The 21,875-nt window shown below is 36.7% G+C and overlaps 1 protein-coding gene across 4 annotated transcripts in view; it reads right to left on the reverse strand.

Annotated features, from left to right (window-relative positions):
• The window catches only part of SMARCA2 (SWI/SNF related BAF chromatin remodeling complex subunit ATPase 2), a 110,405-nt gene that overhangs the window by 8,937 nt on the left and 79,593 nt on the right, over positions 1–21,875 (reverse strand). For all 4 annotated transcript variants that reach the window (XM_026703759.2, XM_026703757.2, XM_026703758.2 and 1 more), the window contains exons 27-29: positions 20,183–20,260; positions 16,186–16,404; positions 8,014–8,231 (exon numbers count right to left, since the gene is read on the reverse strand). In XM_026703759.2, the coding sequence (XP_026559544.1) occupies positions 8,014–8,231; positions 16,186–16,404; positions 20,183–20,260 (515 nt within the window). The remainder of the gene's footprint in view (positions 1–8,013; positions 8,232–16,185; positions 16,405–20,182; positions 20,261–21,875) is intronic.

Consider the following 21,875-nt stretch of genomic DNA (forward strand, 5'->3'; position numbering starts at 1 on the left):
ATCAATGGGGGAAACTGATTGACCTAACAGCCATTTGACTAACTGAACAACTGCGGTGATTCACTTAACAACTGTGACAAGAAAGGTGGTAAAATGGGGGAAAACTCAACAAATGTCTCACTTAGCAACAGAACTTTTGAGCTCAATTGTGGTTGTTAAGTCAAGAACTACCTGTACCTCATCAACGACCGATTTTCAGGTTAAGTTACACTGATGTTGAATGATATGTTCAATTTCGTTAATTGTGATCAATGCATCATTAACTTTCTAGGTTTCTACAGAACTGGCAATAAGCAAGTGTAGAAGCAAAATTCTGAAGCAAAGTGTGAATCGATGCACATTTCTTATCTCCTAAGTTCAACAAAGGAATGGCTTCAACAAATGGCATCTCTGCCTGAGATCTGAGGATTCCCGAAACTATCTTTCTCTGATTTTCTTAATACCTGTGTTTTTCTGAAAATAAGACCCTGTCTTGTATTTTTTTTTGCCACCAAAAAAGGCACCAGGTCTTATTTTCAGTGGGGGGATGTTGTCCACTGACTTGCCTCACTTGCACGCATCACTCCTGAACTCTTTTTCACTGTCAGAGGCCTTCAGGAACTTTTTCTGCAGCTGGCAAGGCTTTCCTGAAGGCCTCTGCAGCTGATAACAGAGCTCCGGATTGATCTGGAACTCTGTTATCGGCTGCTGAGGCCTTCAGGAAAGCCTTGGTGGCCGCAGAAGAAATGGACCTGCAAGGTAAATATTGGGCTGTGCAAGGCCCTTGAACCCTGAAGTGGGCGGGATCTTAATTAGGGCTTATTTGGGGATAGGGCTTATATTGGGCACACATGTAAAAATCAAGCTAGAACTTACTTTTAGGGTAGGTTGTATTTTCCGGGAAACATGGTACATGCCGAGATGTGGAATAACTGTCCACACAGATATCCTCAGTCTGGAATTAAATTAATTCCTAAGCCAACCCATCAAAATCTATCAACATATGTCAACATATGTCAACAATTAGGGAGCATAATTGTCAGCATAGGATATCTAGATGCAGAGAATACACTGTGAATAATACTCAAATAAAAAACAAGCACCAACACTTAGAACCACCTGATTCTGCAATCTCTAGAAAAAAACCTACATGGATCCAAGCTATTAAGATAGGATTTTTTTTTTACTAAGTAACAACTTATTGTATGATCTGTCCTCATTAATGTAATTATGGTATTGCAAAGTTATTTGCCTCATGAGACAGATGAGCAATCATAAAAAAAATCAAATTACATACAATATACATTTAATAATTTTGGCTTAAGACTCTGTATTAACACAGGATTCATATTCTTGTAACCAGAATTTGAAAGGCAAAGTCAGACAGAGACCTGAATTTTACAATCGATGGATAATAGAACAGGAATCTTTTACATCTGAGTCTTATTCCTAGGAAAGGCATGCTTAACAAAGAATTAAATGCAGTGAAGCGTGAGGTGCAATCAGGCACCATTAATGCCAATGGACATCCCATAATAAAAAGGAATGCTTTGATGTATGAAATGTGACCTACTCATTGTGCTAAGTGGAATGAGAAAAAAGAAATGGGGAAAGGGTCGATCCCTATCTTGATGAAGTTGCTTTAGCCTGAAATTTAGTTTACACTGTTCAAAGATTAGAGAGCATTAGCTACCAAGACAGTATTTTTGTTCAAAATGCTGTGACATTTGTCCTCTTTAAAGCACTTGTGAAAATGTATTTATGTGTATAAGTATCATATCCTCAGACATTAATGTTCACTGGGTAACTTTGGACTAGTCAATCCACTTCCACCCAACCTGACTCTCAGATTGCTGTTGTGGGAATAAAAAGAGAAATAGCAATAGCCTTCTAAAATAAGTAGAGATCCACAACAGAAGGAGACAACTTGCCTCAACCTACTTGCCACAGCCAATTTGCCACAATCAACACAACTAAATCTCTGCAGCCAACTCACCATGGGACAACTTGCCATGGCCAAGATCCCACGGGACAACTCGCTGCAGGACAATTCAACAATTCAACTTAATTATTTTTTAAAAAATTAAAAATATTTTAATTTTCATCATTCACATTTTATTTTGTCTCTCCTTTGGCATCCTTTCTTTAAGGGTTCTATTTGACTATTTCTTCGATATTAGTGTAACTTGTCCTGCGACAAGTTGGCCATGGCAAGTTGGCCGCGGCGAGGTGACCATGGCGAATTGTCAAAGACTTTATGCACCATGTCTGAGCAACTGCTTGAAAGTGACAATTTATGGGATTTGCAAGGCTGAATAAGTTTTTCTGTGACATCTCAATCTTTATGCTTAAATTTTGTGTCCATTACACCTGAAAATTACTTGGCACTATGACAACTACTGTAAGCTGTCCCACCTAGCTCATGAACTTGAATATTCTAAATTTGAGCAGAATTATTGGCTGGCAAGTAGGCAGTTTTACAAAGTTCCTAAACCACAATGAGATCATTTCCCTTTGAGAATCTGGGCTGTGTGTACATATTCTCTGCAAAGGAAGATTAAGACAAAAGCCAGTTATGTGGCTGTATTGCCTGAAAAACTCTTTTCCTCCGTCTACGGAGATTCTCAGTCATCCAGATCATGTTTGTTCAAAAGGCAACTGGACCATGTTTTTCCCTGAAGGCATTTTGCTTTTCATCCAAGAGGTCAGTTCAGAACTGAAGAAGCTTCTTGGATGAGAAGTGAAACATCTTCAAGGAAAAACTTAGTCCAGTTGCTTTTTTGAAAAAGCACCTTTGGGTCTAACATTTTCTGCACATTATTATTATATACATCATAGGTATATAATGTACACATATTTCTCCATTACCAACTAACATACGATTAAGACAGCTGCTCCTTATAAATTTATACATAAATACATTAGACAACCAAGGAGATTGTCTTACTATATGTTCCCATTTGCAGACCACAGGTGACAAACTTACAGCGTCATGTTGCCGTCACATGACGTTTCGTGATGTTTCTCCCCTTCACGGACTTGGGGTGGGCATCTGCGTGTGACACCCCTGTGCTAGAAATTTCATCCATTTTTTAAAGCATACTTTATTTCAACCATAGATTACTTATCACATCCAACAGAATTTTAAACAAAATTCTGTCCAAGTACTTTCCTAGGGCACTTAACAAACAGTATTTCCATTTACTCTTCCTGACATTCCCTTTGTATAGAGGAACAAGCATTATTTCATTCATCAGGCATAGGTGAAATCGTCATGCACACATTAACAAGTTGTAAATCACTCCATAAGAAAACTATTTCCACATTTAATGTTTCTTCAGTTATACTAGCTACACCGGCAGCATCACCATTTATGATAATCACATATTTATAATTGTCTTTTTAGAATTTTTTTCTTGAGCACTAATATTTAAAGCATCTGCTTCATTTCTACACTTGAAATCTTTATCTTTCATATTATAAATCTCTAAAACAGTCTACCCAGCTTTCCCTCAATTGTGTTTCATCATTTTTATTTTTAATTCCATTCACTCTTCTGAAAGCTCCTTGTTTAACTCTCTTCACTCAGTTCCAAAACAATAGTTTTATTTCTTTTTTTAGTTTCTCTTAACTGTTCCTTGCTCTTTTCAACCATATTCTTACATTTTTCACAGCAGAGTCTTTTTTGTGTACTTTTTTCTTCATCCGCAGCCTATTTTCGTTCTCTTCAGCACAAAACATATATTTTATATTTTCCATTAGTATAATTCTAGAAGATTATTCTGTGGCTTTTGTAATAGAATTCTTTTCACTGTGTGGCAAGCAGATTTCACAACCTGTTTTTCTTGGCTCCATAACTTTATCAAAAAGTCACTGACCACTCGACCCAATACAGCACAACTAACACAAGCCCTAAAAAGAATTACACTACTATACACATCAAGAATATCTCAGAAACTACCAACAGCGCTACAATCACATGGAATCAGCATAGCACACAAGCCAACTAAAGCCCTTCAAAACACCCTAAGCAGACCAAAAGACCCAACAATCCAAGAAGAAAAAAACAGGAGTCATCTACAACATACAATGTAAGGACTACAACAACCACTATGTAGGACAGATAGGCAGAAGAATGGCAGAATGCATCCACGAATACCAACTAGCAGTCAGACATGATGAAAACTCTTTAATTTCACAACATATAGACAGATTTAACCATAGTTTCAATTGGGAAAAATTGATCATCCTAGACCAAGCCAAGCGCAAAAATGTCAGGGAATTTCTAACTTGGCAATATAACAAATCAACCATCAATAGACACATAACAACATCTATATACTCTGCAAAAGAGACTATTACCCAAAAAGGAACAAAAAGACTCAAGCACCTCTCTACCAGCAATCAGCACCTAGATCAACATAGATTAACTCCAAGGTTAACATCAGACCAACAATCAAATAAACCAAACCTCAATCAAGAAACTGGCAAAGAAGCAAACAGTAAACAGCTAGACCAAACCACCAACACTGACAGGGCAAGCCACCAGAATATAAACTGACAGCAAACTCCATTCCTTACTAACACTGATGATGTTACCTAGTTTGGGTGATGAAACATCTGCAAGAAAACAAGCAAGCTCTGAGAACACCAAGGACTCTTCGTTTTTCACATTTTAAACCTCTCATAAGAGTTAAGAGATTTCACTCACTTTCTAAATTTTACAGCATAATCAAATCCATCATGCTTCCTTATTTATTTTCATTCTTTTAAATCATGTATTTCAAACAAGAGTGTTTCTTAACCAGATATTCACTAATCATTCTCATTCACACTTGGACTTCTGAATGGTCGTAACTTTTTCTGTAATATCTTATCTTGTTCCTACCCATCCATTTCATTTAAGTTAATCCAGAGAATTTTTCCTTTGGATTTTTACACTTGTTCAAACGTTGAACAATTTTCCCTAAATTCATATTTGATTTTTCTACTGGAGCTTAACATGCAACTATCATTAACCTACAAATTACTAGTTTTGTATATAGGCACAACAACCTATATTACAACAATTCGAACTTTCTGATTTGCATTTTAGGTCCTCTATTCATAACTAAAACTCCAGTTATATTTCTCTCAATGAATTCATCTATTCCTCTTCATTGGTTCATATTACTTTTATTCATATATATTATATTGCTCCCTTTTAATTTTTCAAAGACAGACTGGAACATCACTGAGAGACTGCATGTTCTGAATTCTGCAATGCAGTTCTTAGGCAAACAACTTGTGTTATAATTCTAGCAAATATATATATGTGTATGTGTGTGTGTAATTTACATAAATTATTAAACTATGCATAAAATAGATACAAAATACATATATTATTTTGTTATTTATTGCCACATGCAGACTGACACAGATGGAAATCAGACAAAGCAAATTTGTAACTAAATAAATATGAAATGGTCACATGCCAAAAATATGCTGATTTTCCATCCCTGTTGATTTTCTTTAGGATTGCAGCTAAAATTGGTTTAATGATTTCACACTGAGTCATTCTTCAACTTGTGAAAACTAAGAGTTCAATGTACTGATTTATTATTTTATATTATGGAAAGTATTGATTATAATATCAGGCACCTTTAAACATTTATTCAAGTCATTTCACTAGTTTCATTTCTCATCCAGAATTATTGAAAAGTTTTGCCAAAAGCTTTCATTTAGAAACTTTACTCTGCTCTACGATACATTTGCAAGAATTAGCCCAGTTAGTAAAGTTTTGTTCTCACAAAAACTAGCAGAAATCCCCTGGAGATAGCGTACTAATTCAACACAACAAACTGCTAAATCCAAGAATATTCATTTCATATATATATAACCTTTATAATATTGTCTCAAAGGGAGATTTTTGGAGAATCTCAAATAAAAGCCAAGTTAAATAAATGCAGCTGGTTCACTCTGGAAAATACCTATACTAATAAGAATGTTTTAAATACATGGCATGATAATGCTTTGCATAAAATAAACTTTTACAATTTTTGTGTTTTGTGACATCACACACACATAAAAACGTACAGTATGTTTCCTTGGGTTTAAATTAGGTTGTGATGTCCAACAGATCTGCACAGTCTTCAGTATAGTTTGTATAGCCTTAAACATAACCCAGAAATGCCTGCAACTTGCTTTGCCACCAGAATAGACTTTATTTTTGATTTTCTGAAAAAAATAATGTGAAAGGTTCAAAATCCACTGCATAAACCTACAGGCAAGAGTCCTGTAGGTAAACAGAAGGTTTAGCAAATATGTCATTTAAAACACTGAACCATGCCATTATTTCTGCATTAGTTAGAAAGGGTTCTTACAGAAGTAAACTTGAACAAAATAAGAGGCGGGGGGGGAGGGAGGGAGGGACAGCCAGACAGAGACTGACTGGGGATGCTGGCGCTCCTAATAAAGGGAACAATTGGTAACTACAGAGGGTTTGTCATGTTTTGAAGCAGGGTCAGAACAACTGTAATGTATGTATGTAAAACAGCTCTGGACGATGCCCCCTCTAAATAACTATTTGGTGTCCATTCCATGCTACTCCAAGATACCATTCAGTTGGCTAAAGTATTGCAGCAGTTTCTTCAGTTATGAGAGAATTCCTAAGTCAATGCTCAGAGGAAAATAATGCAATTCTATGCAAAGTATCATTCTTCAGTACTGAGGAACTATTTGCAGATATGCAATGATTACCAAAATGTACCAGCTCTTGAAGAATGGGAGAAGGGCCAATTCTTTTCCCAGCCAAGTGACAATGTTTCAGAATCTTCTGAACTAGACCCACAATTAAAAGACTAAAAATATGTCTCTAAATAATTCTGAGATAATTTGTTTTTAAAAGTAAACAAACAAACTTTGTTAGGCGATCCCCAAATCACTGTAAAACATGTTGGGCTAGTCTACTTTTCTTGAGTGGGGATAGAAATAAGTTTTATAATTCACTATTTGGACCAAGAGTACACAACTGTTGACTCAAACTTGGTGGAAGGTTTATTGAAGGCCACATCCAAAAAGTCTATGAGGAGGAGTTAAGGGTGAAATGGTTGACCTGACTGCCTGCCTTGCAAAAATAAAGGAAAAAGAAAAGCATCATCCTTTTGTGTGAGTCTGATGGTGACATTTGGGCTACCTGTTTTGCACTTTTAAATTACATCCTTTTGTGTGAGCAAACCCAGAGCCCACGGAAGTCTTGATATCTTGCTAGTGTAAATAAATTGAGAAACTGACTACTGTGTTCAAGATACAGTAATATAACCCCAAAGGGCAATCCTTTCACTGTGTTCTTGGTTGCAGTTTTTAGTTTATTTATTTATTTGAACTCTGCTTACTTGCAGTTTCCAATACAGAATAATCATCCCACTGGTGTTTCAAGAAACCTACTAAATCTACTGCTAGCTATGCAAAAATTCCAAGTTTTTCTTTATGAAGTCCCTAGAAGAAGCTTCACTGTTCACTTTCTGAAACACTATTATGAGACAGAGAAAATCTTATTCTTTTATGAAAAGTTTTTATGTGGATGAAATATGAAACTATTACTTAAGTAGTACACCTTTTCTCTATAACTTTATATAGATGGCAGACTGCTTACTTTGATTGAAACAAACAAACTTTCTTCTCTATCTATCCATCCACAAGTATATATGCACACCTGCACACACCTGCACACACCTGCACACATGCACCTATTTATATTCTCATTTTAGGATAATACTACAAATATTTATCTTGAATTCATAAGCAGAAATACAAGAATATACACAAACGTTTGTCTTTCCAAAGATGTTTGTGTGTGTGTCAGTTTATGCATGTGGGTTTTTTGTCTCTTTCTCTCTGTGTATACACATAGATTTCAAATTTGATGAAAGTTTTATATGAAACAAATTTCTAGAATTCTATGCAAGGGCACATTAACGTCAAACTATGGCAGGATGAAAAATGCAATTTGTTCCGAAGAAACTAAAGTGCTGATTAGGAAAAACAGTACCTTACCTATCCTTATAGTTGATCACAGTATCAATTATGGCATTCATTTGTTTTGTAAGTTTAGGAGGATTGGGTGACAATTTTTCAGCTGGAGGCCTTCCTCTCCTCTTTTTTGCCTTGTCGCCATCTTCTTTGCCTGAATCCTTGTCCACATTTCTTCTCCTTTTACGTTTTTTAAGCCGAACCTCCTCTTCCATTTCTTCCAAGTTGCCGTCTTCAATTGCCTATTAATTAGGAAAACAGGAAAATATATATAGATATGTAAAGAAGCGTAAATATATATTAAATGAAGTCTAAACAAACTTTGTAACGTTTATGAACTGAACAGTTTATACGTTCAAGTTGAACAAAAGAAATTTAGGGACCATCAATCATTTTTAGAAACACAGCAATACCATTGTTCATAAGTAGTCTGATTGTAGAAAGGAAGGTCAACCTCAAAAGGCGTTTGTTGATGCAACCATATACACTCAATTAAGTAATGATCCATTGTATTCTTTAAAACAATTACACTCAGATATCATTTTTAAGGTATCTTTATACACAGAACAATTTTAACAAAGCAAAACAAAAATTCCTTCAAATATATTCACACATATACCTCTTTTTGCAAACAAATTTATAAACAGAATTTCAAAAAATGTCTCAGTATTATACATCTAAAACAATGTGATTTTCCTTAAGACAATGCCTACTCACAATGCAGAAGTAGCAAACAATGCATTGTTTGATATCTAAAGAATAGTAGTGTTATGGGATAAGGAAGAAACAACACAATTCAAACACATTCAGGCAACATATACTAGTTTAAAATTTACCTGCAAATATGAACCTTAAATCACAGCCAACAACACTATACAATGACAGAATGAAAAATGCTGCAAAACCAGATCTGATTTAAAAGAAATTGTTCACACTCTGAGAAATATATTTGACAATCAGAGAACCTGAACTTAAAAAAAAATAAATAGAAGAAAAAAAGCCAGAGATGTAAGTAGTTCTGTTTTACAAGCAGCTTAAAATTAACAATGTGTTGGAGAAAAAGAAAAGAAAAATACAATCCTGCTTTTTAAAAATAAATTACATCAACCTTTGTGATGCTTTCTCAAATCATAAATGTTGACACTGTCCTCTCTGCTCCCCTTTAATACCTAAAATACATGCAAATGTGAATCAATCTTTTTCTGAAACAGCTCTAATCGTAAGGCAATTACCTTCATTTTTCCACAGCACCAAACATGGCTAATATTTATGATCATGTGAGTGTAACGATCAATATACAAAGAGTGATTACATCCCAGACACAATTCCTTTCTCTGGGTTATGTTGCTTGCAAAACATTTTGTGAATAAACCTGGTACATCAGACAAAACAGGCTGGCATGTTAAAAATGCCAGGGAGATTTCAGTCTGTTTCTTATTCATCCTTCGATGTGCAAATCCAACGAACAAACATGAACACAGAATCCTGAGGGAGAGACGCTAACCCAGGCCTTAATAATCAAAAGACAATTTCTACCATGCTTCCACAGCATTCAGCAAACCACTAGGAAGAAGCTTAAGACCTGATGAGTTAGGTGGGAGAAAAGAGAATATGAATATATCTATACACATATATACATGTATGTATATATCTGCACACACATTCATTAATATTCATTTGGCTAAAGCAGGACACTCACTACACATCACAGCAGCTCCCGAAGATTATGCAAAAGAAACTGTTCTGCAAATCTTGGAAGCTAGAAATTCTAATAATAAATACAGCATGCAGGGCTGTCAACAGTTAATGTTATCGCTTCTCCTTAAGCACTCATTTGTACACAGAAAAACACAGAGAACATCAGCTTTTGATGTGTTACACACCTACACATGCCTGCGATGTAGTTCTACTGAATCTTCAAGACGGCAATGAAAAAGGATATTTACCTTACCACTATCAGCAGGCCGGCTATCGGAAATCACAGTTAGTGGGGATAAAATTAACAAGCCAGCAAAGCAGCGAGCTGCTAGTCTCTTCATCAGCTGATCAGGAAAAAAAAGAGAGCTGGGGAAAGGCTATGTTTTCATATACAAGTAATTTTATTTTACTGAAAAGGCAACACTGAAAGGAATGTAGATTCTCAAATCTGCCGTTTCATTCTACTACCTACCACAAGGCCCAAAGCCTTCTCCCTTCAAGCCTCTTTAATATTGACAACTACTTATCATATTTTCCCATTATTATTCCAAGAATACAAATAAAAATTATTGCTCAGCAGACTAGTTACTGATTTCTGGAAGCATTTTAATTATAGTATCAATATTTTAAAAACCCAGATATATAAATGTATATATATTTTCAAAAAGCAAAAACAGTGAAGTCTGTATTTTAAGACTGTGCAGCACCCAAAGCTAGTTCATTATTCAAAGATAATGTTAATTTACTTGGATTGCTTTAAATACCAATTCCCTTCCCCCCCACACTAATTTTTCTAATCTTTCTAGTTTAACATGCTTTTAGGAATGATTTTTTTTAAAATTAAACAAATCAAATGATCTATTTTTTTTCTCTCTCTGCTCACAGATAAGCACACCATTGGTCTATTAATTTGCACATGCCGCACCTGGTTTAATTTGCGTCTTTTAATATATATTTTTGAAAAAATGATATTGCAATGAAAATTACAGATTTTCATAAATATATCAATTTTTGTGTATTTTATAATTTTGTGAATAGCAGACAAATGCTGCTAAATTATGAAACATGTTTTCTTTTAAAAATCCAACAATTTGAATAAAATATATTCTCTGTATTTTGTAAAAGATTTGTGAAAATTTATATATTAGTGTTCATCAAATTAAAATGCTGATATACCAAGTGTAGAATTTTAATCAGATGAGGTGGCACCCAATTTTAATTTGTGATTTGTATTAATTATGTGAACAGTCAATTTAAACCTTTTGAAACTGACAAAATGTAAATGAGCATATGTAGTCTTCTACATATGTGACACCATTTCATATATTTCATAGCCTGCAAACCCTATATTTTATGAACCTCAGCAGAATCTACACTATTTTTCTGAAATAGATGCCATTGTACCTGATTACAAATTTCTATGAAATAGATACTATAGTACTCAATTACAAATTTTAATAACATTAGCTTTCCATCCAGCACACTATGAGCATGTGTCTATACTACAGTAACACTTTTTTCTCAAAATCTTTCCCAGATCATTTAATAGTTCTCCAAAGCAGACTCTAATGATATATAAGACTGACAATGCTGGACTTCACTAATATTAATGAAACCAGTCCTAGAACTACTTATATCTAATACAATGATATGTAACCACCATCAGTAACAACACAGTTGCAACACACTTCCCAGTTCTACTGTTTCAATGTAACACAAAGCAATTTAAGTATGACAGAATCCTACCAGGCTGAGATAATATATCTCACACAAAACAGTAAAAGGCAGCAAATAATCACTTATTTACTTTTGATTGGAAAGAGATGGAAACTGCCATTTGATTTTTTTTCACTTGAACTCAAAAATATCTCTAGTTATAAAAAGCAATTGTTTGCAAGCACTAACCCTTCCCTATACCCCTTTTCTTTTGTATCAGCAATATTTTTGTTAAAATGGGGGAGGCAAAAATGATACCTTGGTTGCTTCATAGCACAAACACATATTGCTAAATTCATCTCTCCGTTTACCTAACTTTATTCCCCCAACACCAATCTCACGAAGTTGGTTGGTTAATTCACAGAAAGTTAAGGGAATCCAAACCATATAGCACTATGTTGAAACTTGAATCCGAGTCTCCTTTGCCTAATTCTACATTGGTTTTTAATATAATTAGATTAACTCGTTTAAAAAAAAAAACCCCAAAGTAATCAAAAGTCAAAAATCCACAATCTTTCACATTTATGAACTGCTAGGAGCCTATCAGCTCTTTCAGGTAGACCAGGTCAAAAACAAATTCCCCAAAGACTACCCAAACTCTACTGTATTGCTGCCGAGTACAATAAGAGAGCCTTGGATGCCCGGTAAAGTTTTTCTCTCTCTTTCTTTCCCCAACTATTTAGCAAAAAAAAAATCAGGATAAATCTTGAGTTTCTTTTTTCTTAAACCTTCTATAACCTTTCAAGTGATTAAATCACTCCCCATCTTGCTTACTCTACAATATCACAACTTACTTATGTTAGATATGCAAAAGACACTTCCAAAAATATGGAATATGTTCCCTTGTAATCTGAATATAGTTCCCAATCTATGTGTTTTAACCTAATTTTGCAACATGGTAGTAGTCTATGTGTATTTTATACACTTGATATCATCAAGATAGTAAATTGAAATGGAAATGGGCTGGTCACATAGCAAAAAGAATTGATGGCAGGTAGACCAAGGCAGTCACAGAATGGATCCCACTTGATAAAAAGTGTCCACAAAATTGGATTGTGGACCCAACTGGTAAAAGAAAGCTCAGAATCATATAGGTTGGAAACATGTGCAGAAGCCTTCATCTTGCAGTGGACAGACAATGACTAAAATGATAAGGATGATGATATATCTATGTAGAGTATGCATTTTAATCATTTTGTCACCTTCTAAAAATATTTATTAGATGGTAGTACTCCTGTAGGAGAGTATAGTCAATTGATAGTCTAGTTAGTAAAACTGCAAAACATTTTCCTGAAAGTATACATGATTTGTGATTAGATTATGATGTTGTTGTTCTTTTTGTTGTTGTTGTTGTTGATGATAATAATAATAATAATAATAATAATAATAATAATAATAATAATAATAATAATAATGTAGATAAGGAAAAGACCTAGTTATGGCTGACCAACGGAACACTGAAGAAAGAGACAGAAGGCCTGACTCTTTCAGCCCAAGAACAAGCCATTAGAATGAATGCAATCAAAGCCAGAATAGAAAAATCTGCTGATGACGCCAAATGCAGACTCTGCAAAGAAGCAGACAAAACCATCAATCACATACTGAGCTGTTGCAAGACAATTGCTCAGACTGACTAGAGACAACGTCACAACACAGTCGCTCAGATGGTCCATTGGAACTTGTGTGGCAACTACCATCTGCCTGTAGCAAAGAACTGGTGGGATCGTAAGCCTGAAAAAGTGGTCGAAAATGAGCATGCAAAATTACTGTGGGATTTCCGAATACAGACTGACAAAAGTTTTGGAACACACAATACCCAAGATATCATGTGGATCGTTGACATTGCCATACCTGGTGACAGCAGAATTAACGAGAAACAACTTGAAAAAATCACATATATCAAGACTTGGAAATAGAACTGCAGAGACTCAGTTATGCCAAACCAGTACAGGTGGTTCCAGTGGTACTCAGCACACTGGGTGCTGTGGCTAAAGATCTAGGCAAGCACTTAAAAACAATTGGGGCTGACAAAATCACCATTGGTCAGCTGCAGAAGGCCACCTTACTGGGATCTGCTCACATAATCCGCCGATACATCACACAGTCCTAAATGCTTGGGAAGTGTTCGACTAGTCATTAGTGATACGAAACCCAGCATAGTTATCTCATTTGCTGTGTACACTGTCTAACAACAACAACAACAACAACAACAACAACAACAACAACAATAATAATAATCCAGATTCTTGCATTGTTGGTCGCACAGTCAGCCAGATGTTTAGATTGGACTGGGCATTTTTATCCACCTGTAGTATTTATTATTAGCACCAGCAGCATGCTATCTTTCTCATAGTTAATGTATCATAAGACATATTCAAGTTGTTTTGATTCCACAAGCATATACAGGTATCATCAGGTGAAGAAATTTTGCATCTGTTTACTTGTATATCAAATTTCTAAAACAGCCCAATTCCAGAAGGACTCTGGGTGATGTACAGCATTAAAAAGAGTTTTACTGTGTTGTTCTGAGGCGAAGCACACACTTTTCACATAAATCTCTCAAGTACAATCCCTCATTTCTCCAGAGTAAGGGCAAGAAAGACTGAGTTCTTCAAAACAAACTGCAAGAAATCTTAGTGGATGGTGATATATAGTCCAGCAAAGAAGGGAGGGATAACCCTGAAGTAGAAAGACCACAATTTTGTTTTAAAGGCAGCTTCCTATGTGCCTAAGGGATGAGAGAAATCAGAAGTATTAGCTGAGCTTGCAAGCAGCTATTTTTCAAATCATTTTGGATTCACCACTTCTGGAATGCTGCCATGTAGGTCAGTTCTGTTTATAAGGCAAACAAAAGCAGTGCTTTTTGTGCTTCTAAACATATATCCCAAGTTCTATTTTATTTTAATAGCTAGCATTTCTTTATCTTTTACTGAGCTTCTGATAAAACCAACTTTTTAAGACAAGGTTGTAATTTGTTTGAAATTCTGCCCAAATCAATCATACAATCCACATCAAGTACCTGATCGACCCCAAGCAAGCAAGTCCCAGATGTTCCATTACAAAATGCAACTGACAGGCAAGAGCATTTAGGCATATTCCAAACAACAAAGATTCTCAGAAAAATTAAAACATCTGGTGAGACAAGGACATAAACCTTCATGGCTCATTGCAAATGGTCATATTTTTGGATTTCAGGATTGCTTAGTAGGGCTAAGAAAATGGAAATACGGAAAGAATGCATTTTCCAACTTCTAGGCATGTACAGATAGTCCTTGATTTATGATCAAAATTAAGCCCAAGGGGTTGTGTGGCTACATGAGACAGCCATTGTGAAATTTTGCTACATTTTATGACTTTTCTCATCACAGTTGTTAAATGAGTCACTGCAGTTGTCAAGTTATTAACACGGTTGTTAAGTGAGTCTGGCTTCCCCATTGAGTTTGCTTGTCAAAAGGTCACAAAAGGTAACCTGACCTCAGAACACTACAACTGTCATAAATATGAGTCAGTTGCCAAGCATCTGAATTTTGATCATGTGACTACAGTAATCCTGCAGTGGTCATAAGTGTGAAAAATGACACTTTTTCAGCATCATTTTAACTTCAAACAGTCACTAAACTGTTATAAATTGAGGACTATCTGTATTTATTCATTTCTCCAATAAGTGATATTGTAATAATGTTTTTTATATCACAAGAAATTGCATCCACTTAAGAAATGTAACTTATTACACATATGGTACATAATCGAAGCAGAAACATTTGCAATGCAGACAATACAAATATTGTTCTGTATCTTTGCCTAAAAGCTTTTTGTTCACATCTGAGAAACTATGTGAACTATTTCAAGACTACTGAACTCTAGTAAGGAAACTTCTTCCTGAATCAAGCTATTTATTCATCAGCATAATCGTGACTAAGTATTACAGCTAACTAAATTGTCTTCCCATCAGCAATACTCAGCAAATGGATCATATCCAAAGGCAAGCAAAAGGTTTCTTTATATCTGCATCCACACACACACACACACACGCACACAAACAAACACAGATAAAGGAAGGGAAATAATATGAAAATATTTGCATTTGGAAACACACCTGCCTGACGCTCCCTGCCTAAAGAAGATGTGAGGCACATTTACATCCTCTGGTCACTCTCGTGCTCCACATTCTAGTGCTGAACAAAAGAAATGGGAAAACATTCTTCCAATCCTAAATCACCATTCATCATTTAGATTACTGAAGGGGCCAAGTCCCTCACAGAATGAGTATGTTGAAGTAAAGGTAAACTCGTACTCCACCGGCTCAAATGTTTCCTTCTCAATCATCCTGTACAATTCTTCAACACCACTCAATTTTAAGTTCTTCCATTCAATTTAAAGTCAGACGAGCAAGTGTCTACTATTCCAAATCCAAAACCTCAAAGGTCAACAATTTTAGTAGTATCTGATAGGGAGGTACTCCAAATTACTCGTTCACCTCAGAGGGGGAATTTCACTTTATTCTCCAGGTTGCACAGCAATAGCACTTAGACTTATATATCACTTTATAGAGCTTTACAGCCCTCTCTAAGCGCATATGGTCCCCAACAATCTGGGTCCTCATTTTACCCACCACAGAAGGATGGAAGGCTGAGTCAACCTTGAGTCTGGTGGGATTCAATCTGCCAAATTGCAGGCAGCTGGCTGTCGGCAGTAGTAGTTTGCAGTTCTGTGCCACCAAGGCTCTTATTCTTGTATTTTTGTATCTTATAATTAATACTGAAAAGAATAAGTTTTACATACCCTTAACCACTGTTTCTCTGTCAAAGCATCACTGTAGTCCACATCCCGACGCTGACGGGACCCTCTCCCAAATATTTTTTCCTCCTCCTCTTCACATGTAAGTCTTTCCACTTCAGCATCATCTTTGATGATCCAAGATGGCAAATCGTCTTCCTCCATCAAGCGTGGTTTGCGTTTTGGGTTTCGAGCATCCTCCCTGCGCCTATCCAGGTCCATTCGCTAGAGAAGTGATAAATGTAATATTTAAGGAAGGTGATGGCAAAATAAACGCTGGCTTTCTATTTTCTCAATAAAAATTATCTGCCAACCTGGATTCTGCAACACCACCACGAACTAGAAATATCTGTTGAACAGGAAATGCAATTAAACATCCACTCTAAGAAGCATATCTTAAATATAGTAAGCTATATACATCAGCTGTTCTAATATTGGAACTTAGCCAAATTGCAAGTACCAAGAAACAAGAGGGAATTATCAGGATGACTGAGAAATAGTTTGCAGAAGTACAAATACCCTTCAACAACAAATTTCACTTATTTGCATATATTAAGTTTTAAGCATTAGTTCTTCCACAATAATCTTCTTTTAAAGTAATATCAAAACTAAGAACTACTACAGCTTTTGCTATCATGCAGGTGTCACAACACTGAGCTTTTCAGCAATCTGTTCTATTACTTGATTTCCAAGTAAATTAGGCTACAATTTAGTAGGACACCAATTGTACTCCTCAGCCTTCCTTTTCCTGATTCATCAATTTAGCTGATGCTCAATTTGGCAATAAATGAACATTGCGAATTACCATTTAAAAAAGAAATATAAGCTTATTAACCACAAAATCTCAGAGCAACAATTATTTAATCTGATTTATTTCCTACAATTTCTGTTTCCGTACAATAGTAAATTAAAGTTTAACTACAGTAAATTCTGTTCTTGAAGTTAGGTGCAAGGCAGAGGGGTTTTGGGTGCACACATTTCTGCCTATGTACAAATTAGTGTTACATAGTAACTACCCCAACACCATATGAAAAACCATATAGATATATTCCATTCTAACCACTGTGAAATAACTATAGCCACAGAATTTCAGCCCAGATAATGGAATTATACTTTCAAGACTTTGTGTATTTCCTACAGCAGATTTTACAAAGAATTTTGATTTCAATTCCTTTTAATCAGTACAGAGGCCACACTGCACACAAACTCCTAATGAGCGTCATTGTCATAAGAGATACACATAAGTAAAACTACAGAGTGTTATTCTTCTATTGACATTTCTATAGCAATACCACAAATGATGAGCTTAGTTTTAAACGTTTTAATCACATCCATTCCTGAAGAAATGTTTACAATATCAATCACCCAGCCTAAGATATTGGTCAATTAAATCTTGACATTTTCATTAATAATGAAGGTGAGAGACTCTTTTGTTTTAATGAAAAATATTTACCCAAAGCACTCTATGATAATATTACACATACTAATCTTTTCTATTAAAGATAAGACTTTTTAACCCATGTATGTTAAAATGCATGTTCCATGTATGTGCATGGGTCAATATACTCCTAACTCACTGGGATAATATTACTATTCTAAAATTTTATCCAGTTCCTACTACCATAATACTCCTGGTGTAGATACACCAGTGGGGTATACCTGGTGAGACCCTTCTCTGTGGTGGCTCCCTCCCTCTGGAACAATTAATCCAGGCTGCGTGGGAACACAAGGCTGCGCTGCCCACATGGCCCGTGGAAACACAAGGCTTGTGTCTCTTGCATTGCGAACATGGGGTAGTGAGGGGAAGGGGGAAAGGGCGGAGGAGAGGAACTTGCCAGGCCACTGGGCTGCTTCTTTCCGCTTTTTTCTTTTTCTGCTTTTGGGTGCACGCAAGGAAAGCAGCAAAATTCTTTCTTTCTCTCTCCCAAACTTTGCCAGAAATGAGTCTTTGGGACCCTGCAAGGCATCCTGCTCCAAGAGGCTGCGCCAGCAAAGACTCATTTCTGGCAGACTTTGGGGGAGAGAAAAAAGACTTCTGCAGCTTCTGCTACTTTTGCTGCTTTCCTTGCATGAAGCCAAAAGTCAGTCAGTCTCCCTCCCTCCCTCTCTCTCTCCCCCCTCCTCCTGAGAACGGAGCTGGAGACATCCTGTGATCCCAAATAAAGAATGATTGATCAGTAGGAAAACTGGGTGGGGAATTTTCTTGCACACTTTTTGGGGGATTTTCCCAGGTCCACGGGATTTAAAATTATGAGTTTGGTGGTCCCTAAGGTCCAAAAGGTTGGCGACCCCTGCTCTGGAACATTCCCCCAGAGATTAGACTAGCCCCCACTCTGATTCTCTTCCGGAAGGCATTGAAGACCTGGTTCTGGCAGCAGGCCTGGGGAACCCAGAGCGGGATGGAGCCCATTAAATGGCTCACGTAATCTGCTGTCACTTGGGGGAGGGGGAAGGTGGGGGGTGATTTTACTATATTAATTTATTTGATTTTATGAGTTTTATTGTTTTAAATTGTGGTTTTATATGTTGTAAGCTGCCTTGAGTTGCCATGGCGAATAGGCGGCAATACAAATCTAATAAACAAACAAACAAATAAATAAAAATATTGGCTTCTTAAAAGGAAACAGAGGGGACTTTGGGAGCAGGGGTTGTCAGGGGTTGTCTGATTACAAGAGTTCACAGTAGGACATGAAAGAGGAGGACATCTCCAATAATTTTTGAGAAAAAGAAGACTCTAGCTTAATGTGAAAATGGGCCAAAACTCCCAGTACGGCTACAGTCTGTGATATGATTAGTCTATTCAGAATTCTACATACATCCCACGCAATGGTGGGATTCAATTTTTTTTTACTACCGGTTCTGTGGGTGTGGCTTGGTGGGCGTGGCAGGGGAAGGATACTGTAAAATCTCCAGTCAGAGGTGGCATTTGCCGGTTCTCTGAACTACTCAAAATTTCCACTACCAGTTCTCCAGAACTAGTCAGAATCTGCTGAATACCACCTCTGATCCCACGCCTATCTTTAATTAACCCTAAAAATTTATTGGCTTTAGAGAAACTGAATATGTTCTTGACTTCTGACTAATCTATCAGTCTTAAAGTATTTCCTGTATTTACAACTAATAAAAAAAATCCATAAACATTAGATCTCTAATCATGATAGAGCCTTCATTTTTAAAAATATTTTTTTTATTATTCTCTATGGTCTAATGTTATGTTGGAACGTTCTTTTAATCTGCATGTTTTTAATAGTGCTGTATAAATTTGGTAAAGAAAAAAGTACATAGAAAACAAACATTCTTCAAAGAAGTCTCATTGCTTCTCTACTGTTGCTCCCTCTTGCTTTCATTTATTCTGATCAAGATCTGTCACTAAGATCTATGAGAAAGACTCAAAGGCAGCCAACAAACAGAACAGGTGAAGAAGAGGGACCAGTTGGATTAGCAGCAAGGATCATAGCAGCCTCTTGTGGCACACATAGAGAAATGCAAGACTAGTTATTAATCTAATAGAGAGATTAGTGTTTTTTAATCCAATAAATAGATAAGTGTTGTATTTCACTCAGGTTTTGTAGAAATACATAAAAATAATTAATTTAGTTTAGCCTGACTGATATACTGTATATTGAAAAATAGCATGATCTATTCATTTGTTTCTTTTCAACTTGGTTAATATATATAGGTCCAAAATTCACAGAAGGATGAATAATAATTTTGCTAGTTAAAACGGTGTTCCAATCTATTCTATGTTGAAACGCTAGAAATGGCGTCCACGCTTATTATTTAACATAGAGAAGCAGTTATAACGTTTAATTATGGAAATGGACATCTTCAAAAGGAGATAAAGATGCCATTTGTTAAGAGTGTCCTTCTGTTTCATACATTCCTGTGTGTTAGGGATTTCACAATTTTCTACCTTAATGACTTCATCCCTAGGCTAAAAAGTGAGCTATAAAGGTTAACAAGGCAACAATTTCTATTCACAATTAGAAACATGCATCACTACCATGAAAAGGTCAAATTCCTCTTCACGCCGTGCAATCATCTGATTCAGAGTCTCATCATCAGGAACTTCATCTTCTTCCTAAAGATGGAAACAAAAATGTTTACAATTTTGTTCTCTTTCGTTCAATCATGTCTGATTCTCAAAGAGGCTGACTGGACAAGCCTGTGCAGTTTTCTTGGCAGGGTTTGCAAAAGTGGTTTGCCATTGTCTCCTTCCTATGTTTGAGAGAAAGTGACTGGCCCAAGGTCATCAAGCTGGTTTTGTGCCTAAGAAGGGATTAGAACTCACAGTCTCCCACTTTCTAGTCCTATGCCTTAACCATTACACCAAATTGACCCTCTATTAGAAAAAAACATTAGACATAAGAGTCAATTATATTAGAAAATATAAGTATGTGCATATACGGATAGCCCTCAAGTTACAATGGCAATTGGGACTGGGACAACTCTCGCTCAGTGATGTACAGGTAGTCCTCGACTTACGACCACAATGGAACTCAACACGTTCGTTGCTAAGTGAAAGAGTTCTTAAGGGAATTTTGCCCCATTGTATGACCTTTCCTGCCACAGTTGTAAGGTGAATCACTGGCTTCCCCACTGATGTTGCTTGTCAGGAGGTTGCAAAGTCAGTTGTCAAGCATCTGAATTTTGATCAAGTGACTGTGGGGATGCTGCCATGGTCATAAGCAGGGATGGGATTCAAATTTTTTAACAACAGGTTATGTGGGTGTGGCTTAGGTGGTAGGTGTGGCTTGGTGGTCATGTGACTGGGTGGACATGGCTTGGTGGTCCTGTTATTGGCTGGGTGTGGCCAACTCAATATCACCCACATCAAGGCACATATCTCCTCGCCTGGCCTCTCATGACTGTGGGGATGCTGCAACAGTCGTAAGTGTGAAAAATGGTCGTAAGTCCCTTTTTTCAGTGCCATTGTAACTTTGAATGGTCACTCCACACAAGCAAAGTACCAGCAAAGGAGGGGAAAAAAACTCCAGAGAAGTTCCTGAGACTGGAAGTCTAGTCCTGCCAAGAATGTAATAAGGGTTAACGGAGAGGCAGTTTCTGTAAGCAACACCAGAATGTTTCCTTCCTGCCTTCCTTACAGGATTAGGCCAGTAATTTCTTCTAACAACCGGTTCTCCAAACTGCTTAGAATGTTAACAACCGGTTCTAGAGAATAGGTGTGAACTGGTAGAATCCCATCCCTGGTCGTAAGTATGAAAAATGGTCATAAGTCACTTTTTTCAGTGCTGCTGTAACTTCAGTCACTAAATGAACTGTCGTAAGTTGAGGACTACCTGTTGTCATAAAGGGCAATGCCATGGGACTGCTGGGGTAACTCCAAAATACACGGGCCAGTATGTGGGAAGTGGCCAGAGAACCACCTAAGGAGCATGGGGATGTTGCAGGGCTATGGGGGAGGACCTGGGACACAACTCTTTCTACAAGCTTGGATTAGTCATATGGCTTAAGAGCTGCTGCATCACTTAACAAACCTCAGATTTCCTTCCACTCCTGACAGTAGCTAGCAGAGCAACAGCCACTTCTGGGTTTATAGGGGTCTGGGGGTTCTGCCAGTTCAGAGTCTACCCCTTCTGTTTCTGTTGGTAAAGCCTCACTTTTCCACTTCTGGTGCTTCTTCAGCTCTGGCTAAGATTGATGGTCAGGGCATGATTCAGTGTTCTCTTATGAAC

The sequence above is a fragment of the Pseudonaja textilis genome, chromosome 2, assembly GCF_049901715.1.
Source record: "Pseudonaja textilis isolate UNSWEBS1 chromosome 2, rPseTex1.2, whole genome shotgun sequence".
NCBI classification, from domain to species: Eukaryota; Metazoa; Chordata; class Lepidosauria; order Squamata; family Elapidae; genus Pseudonaja; species Pseudonaja textilis.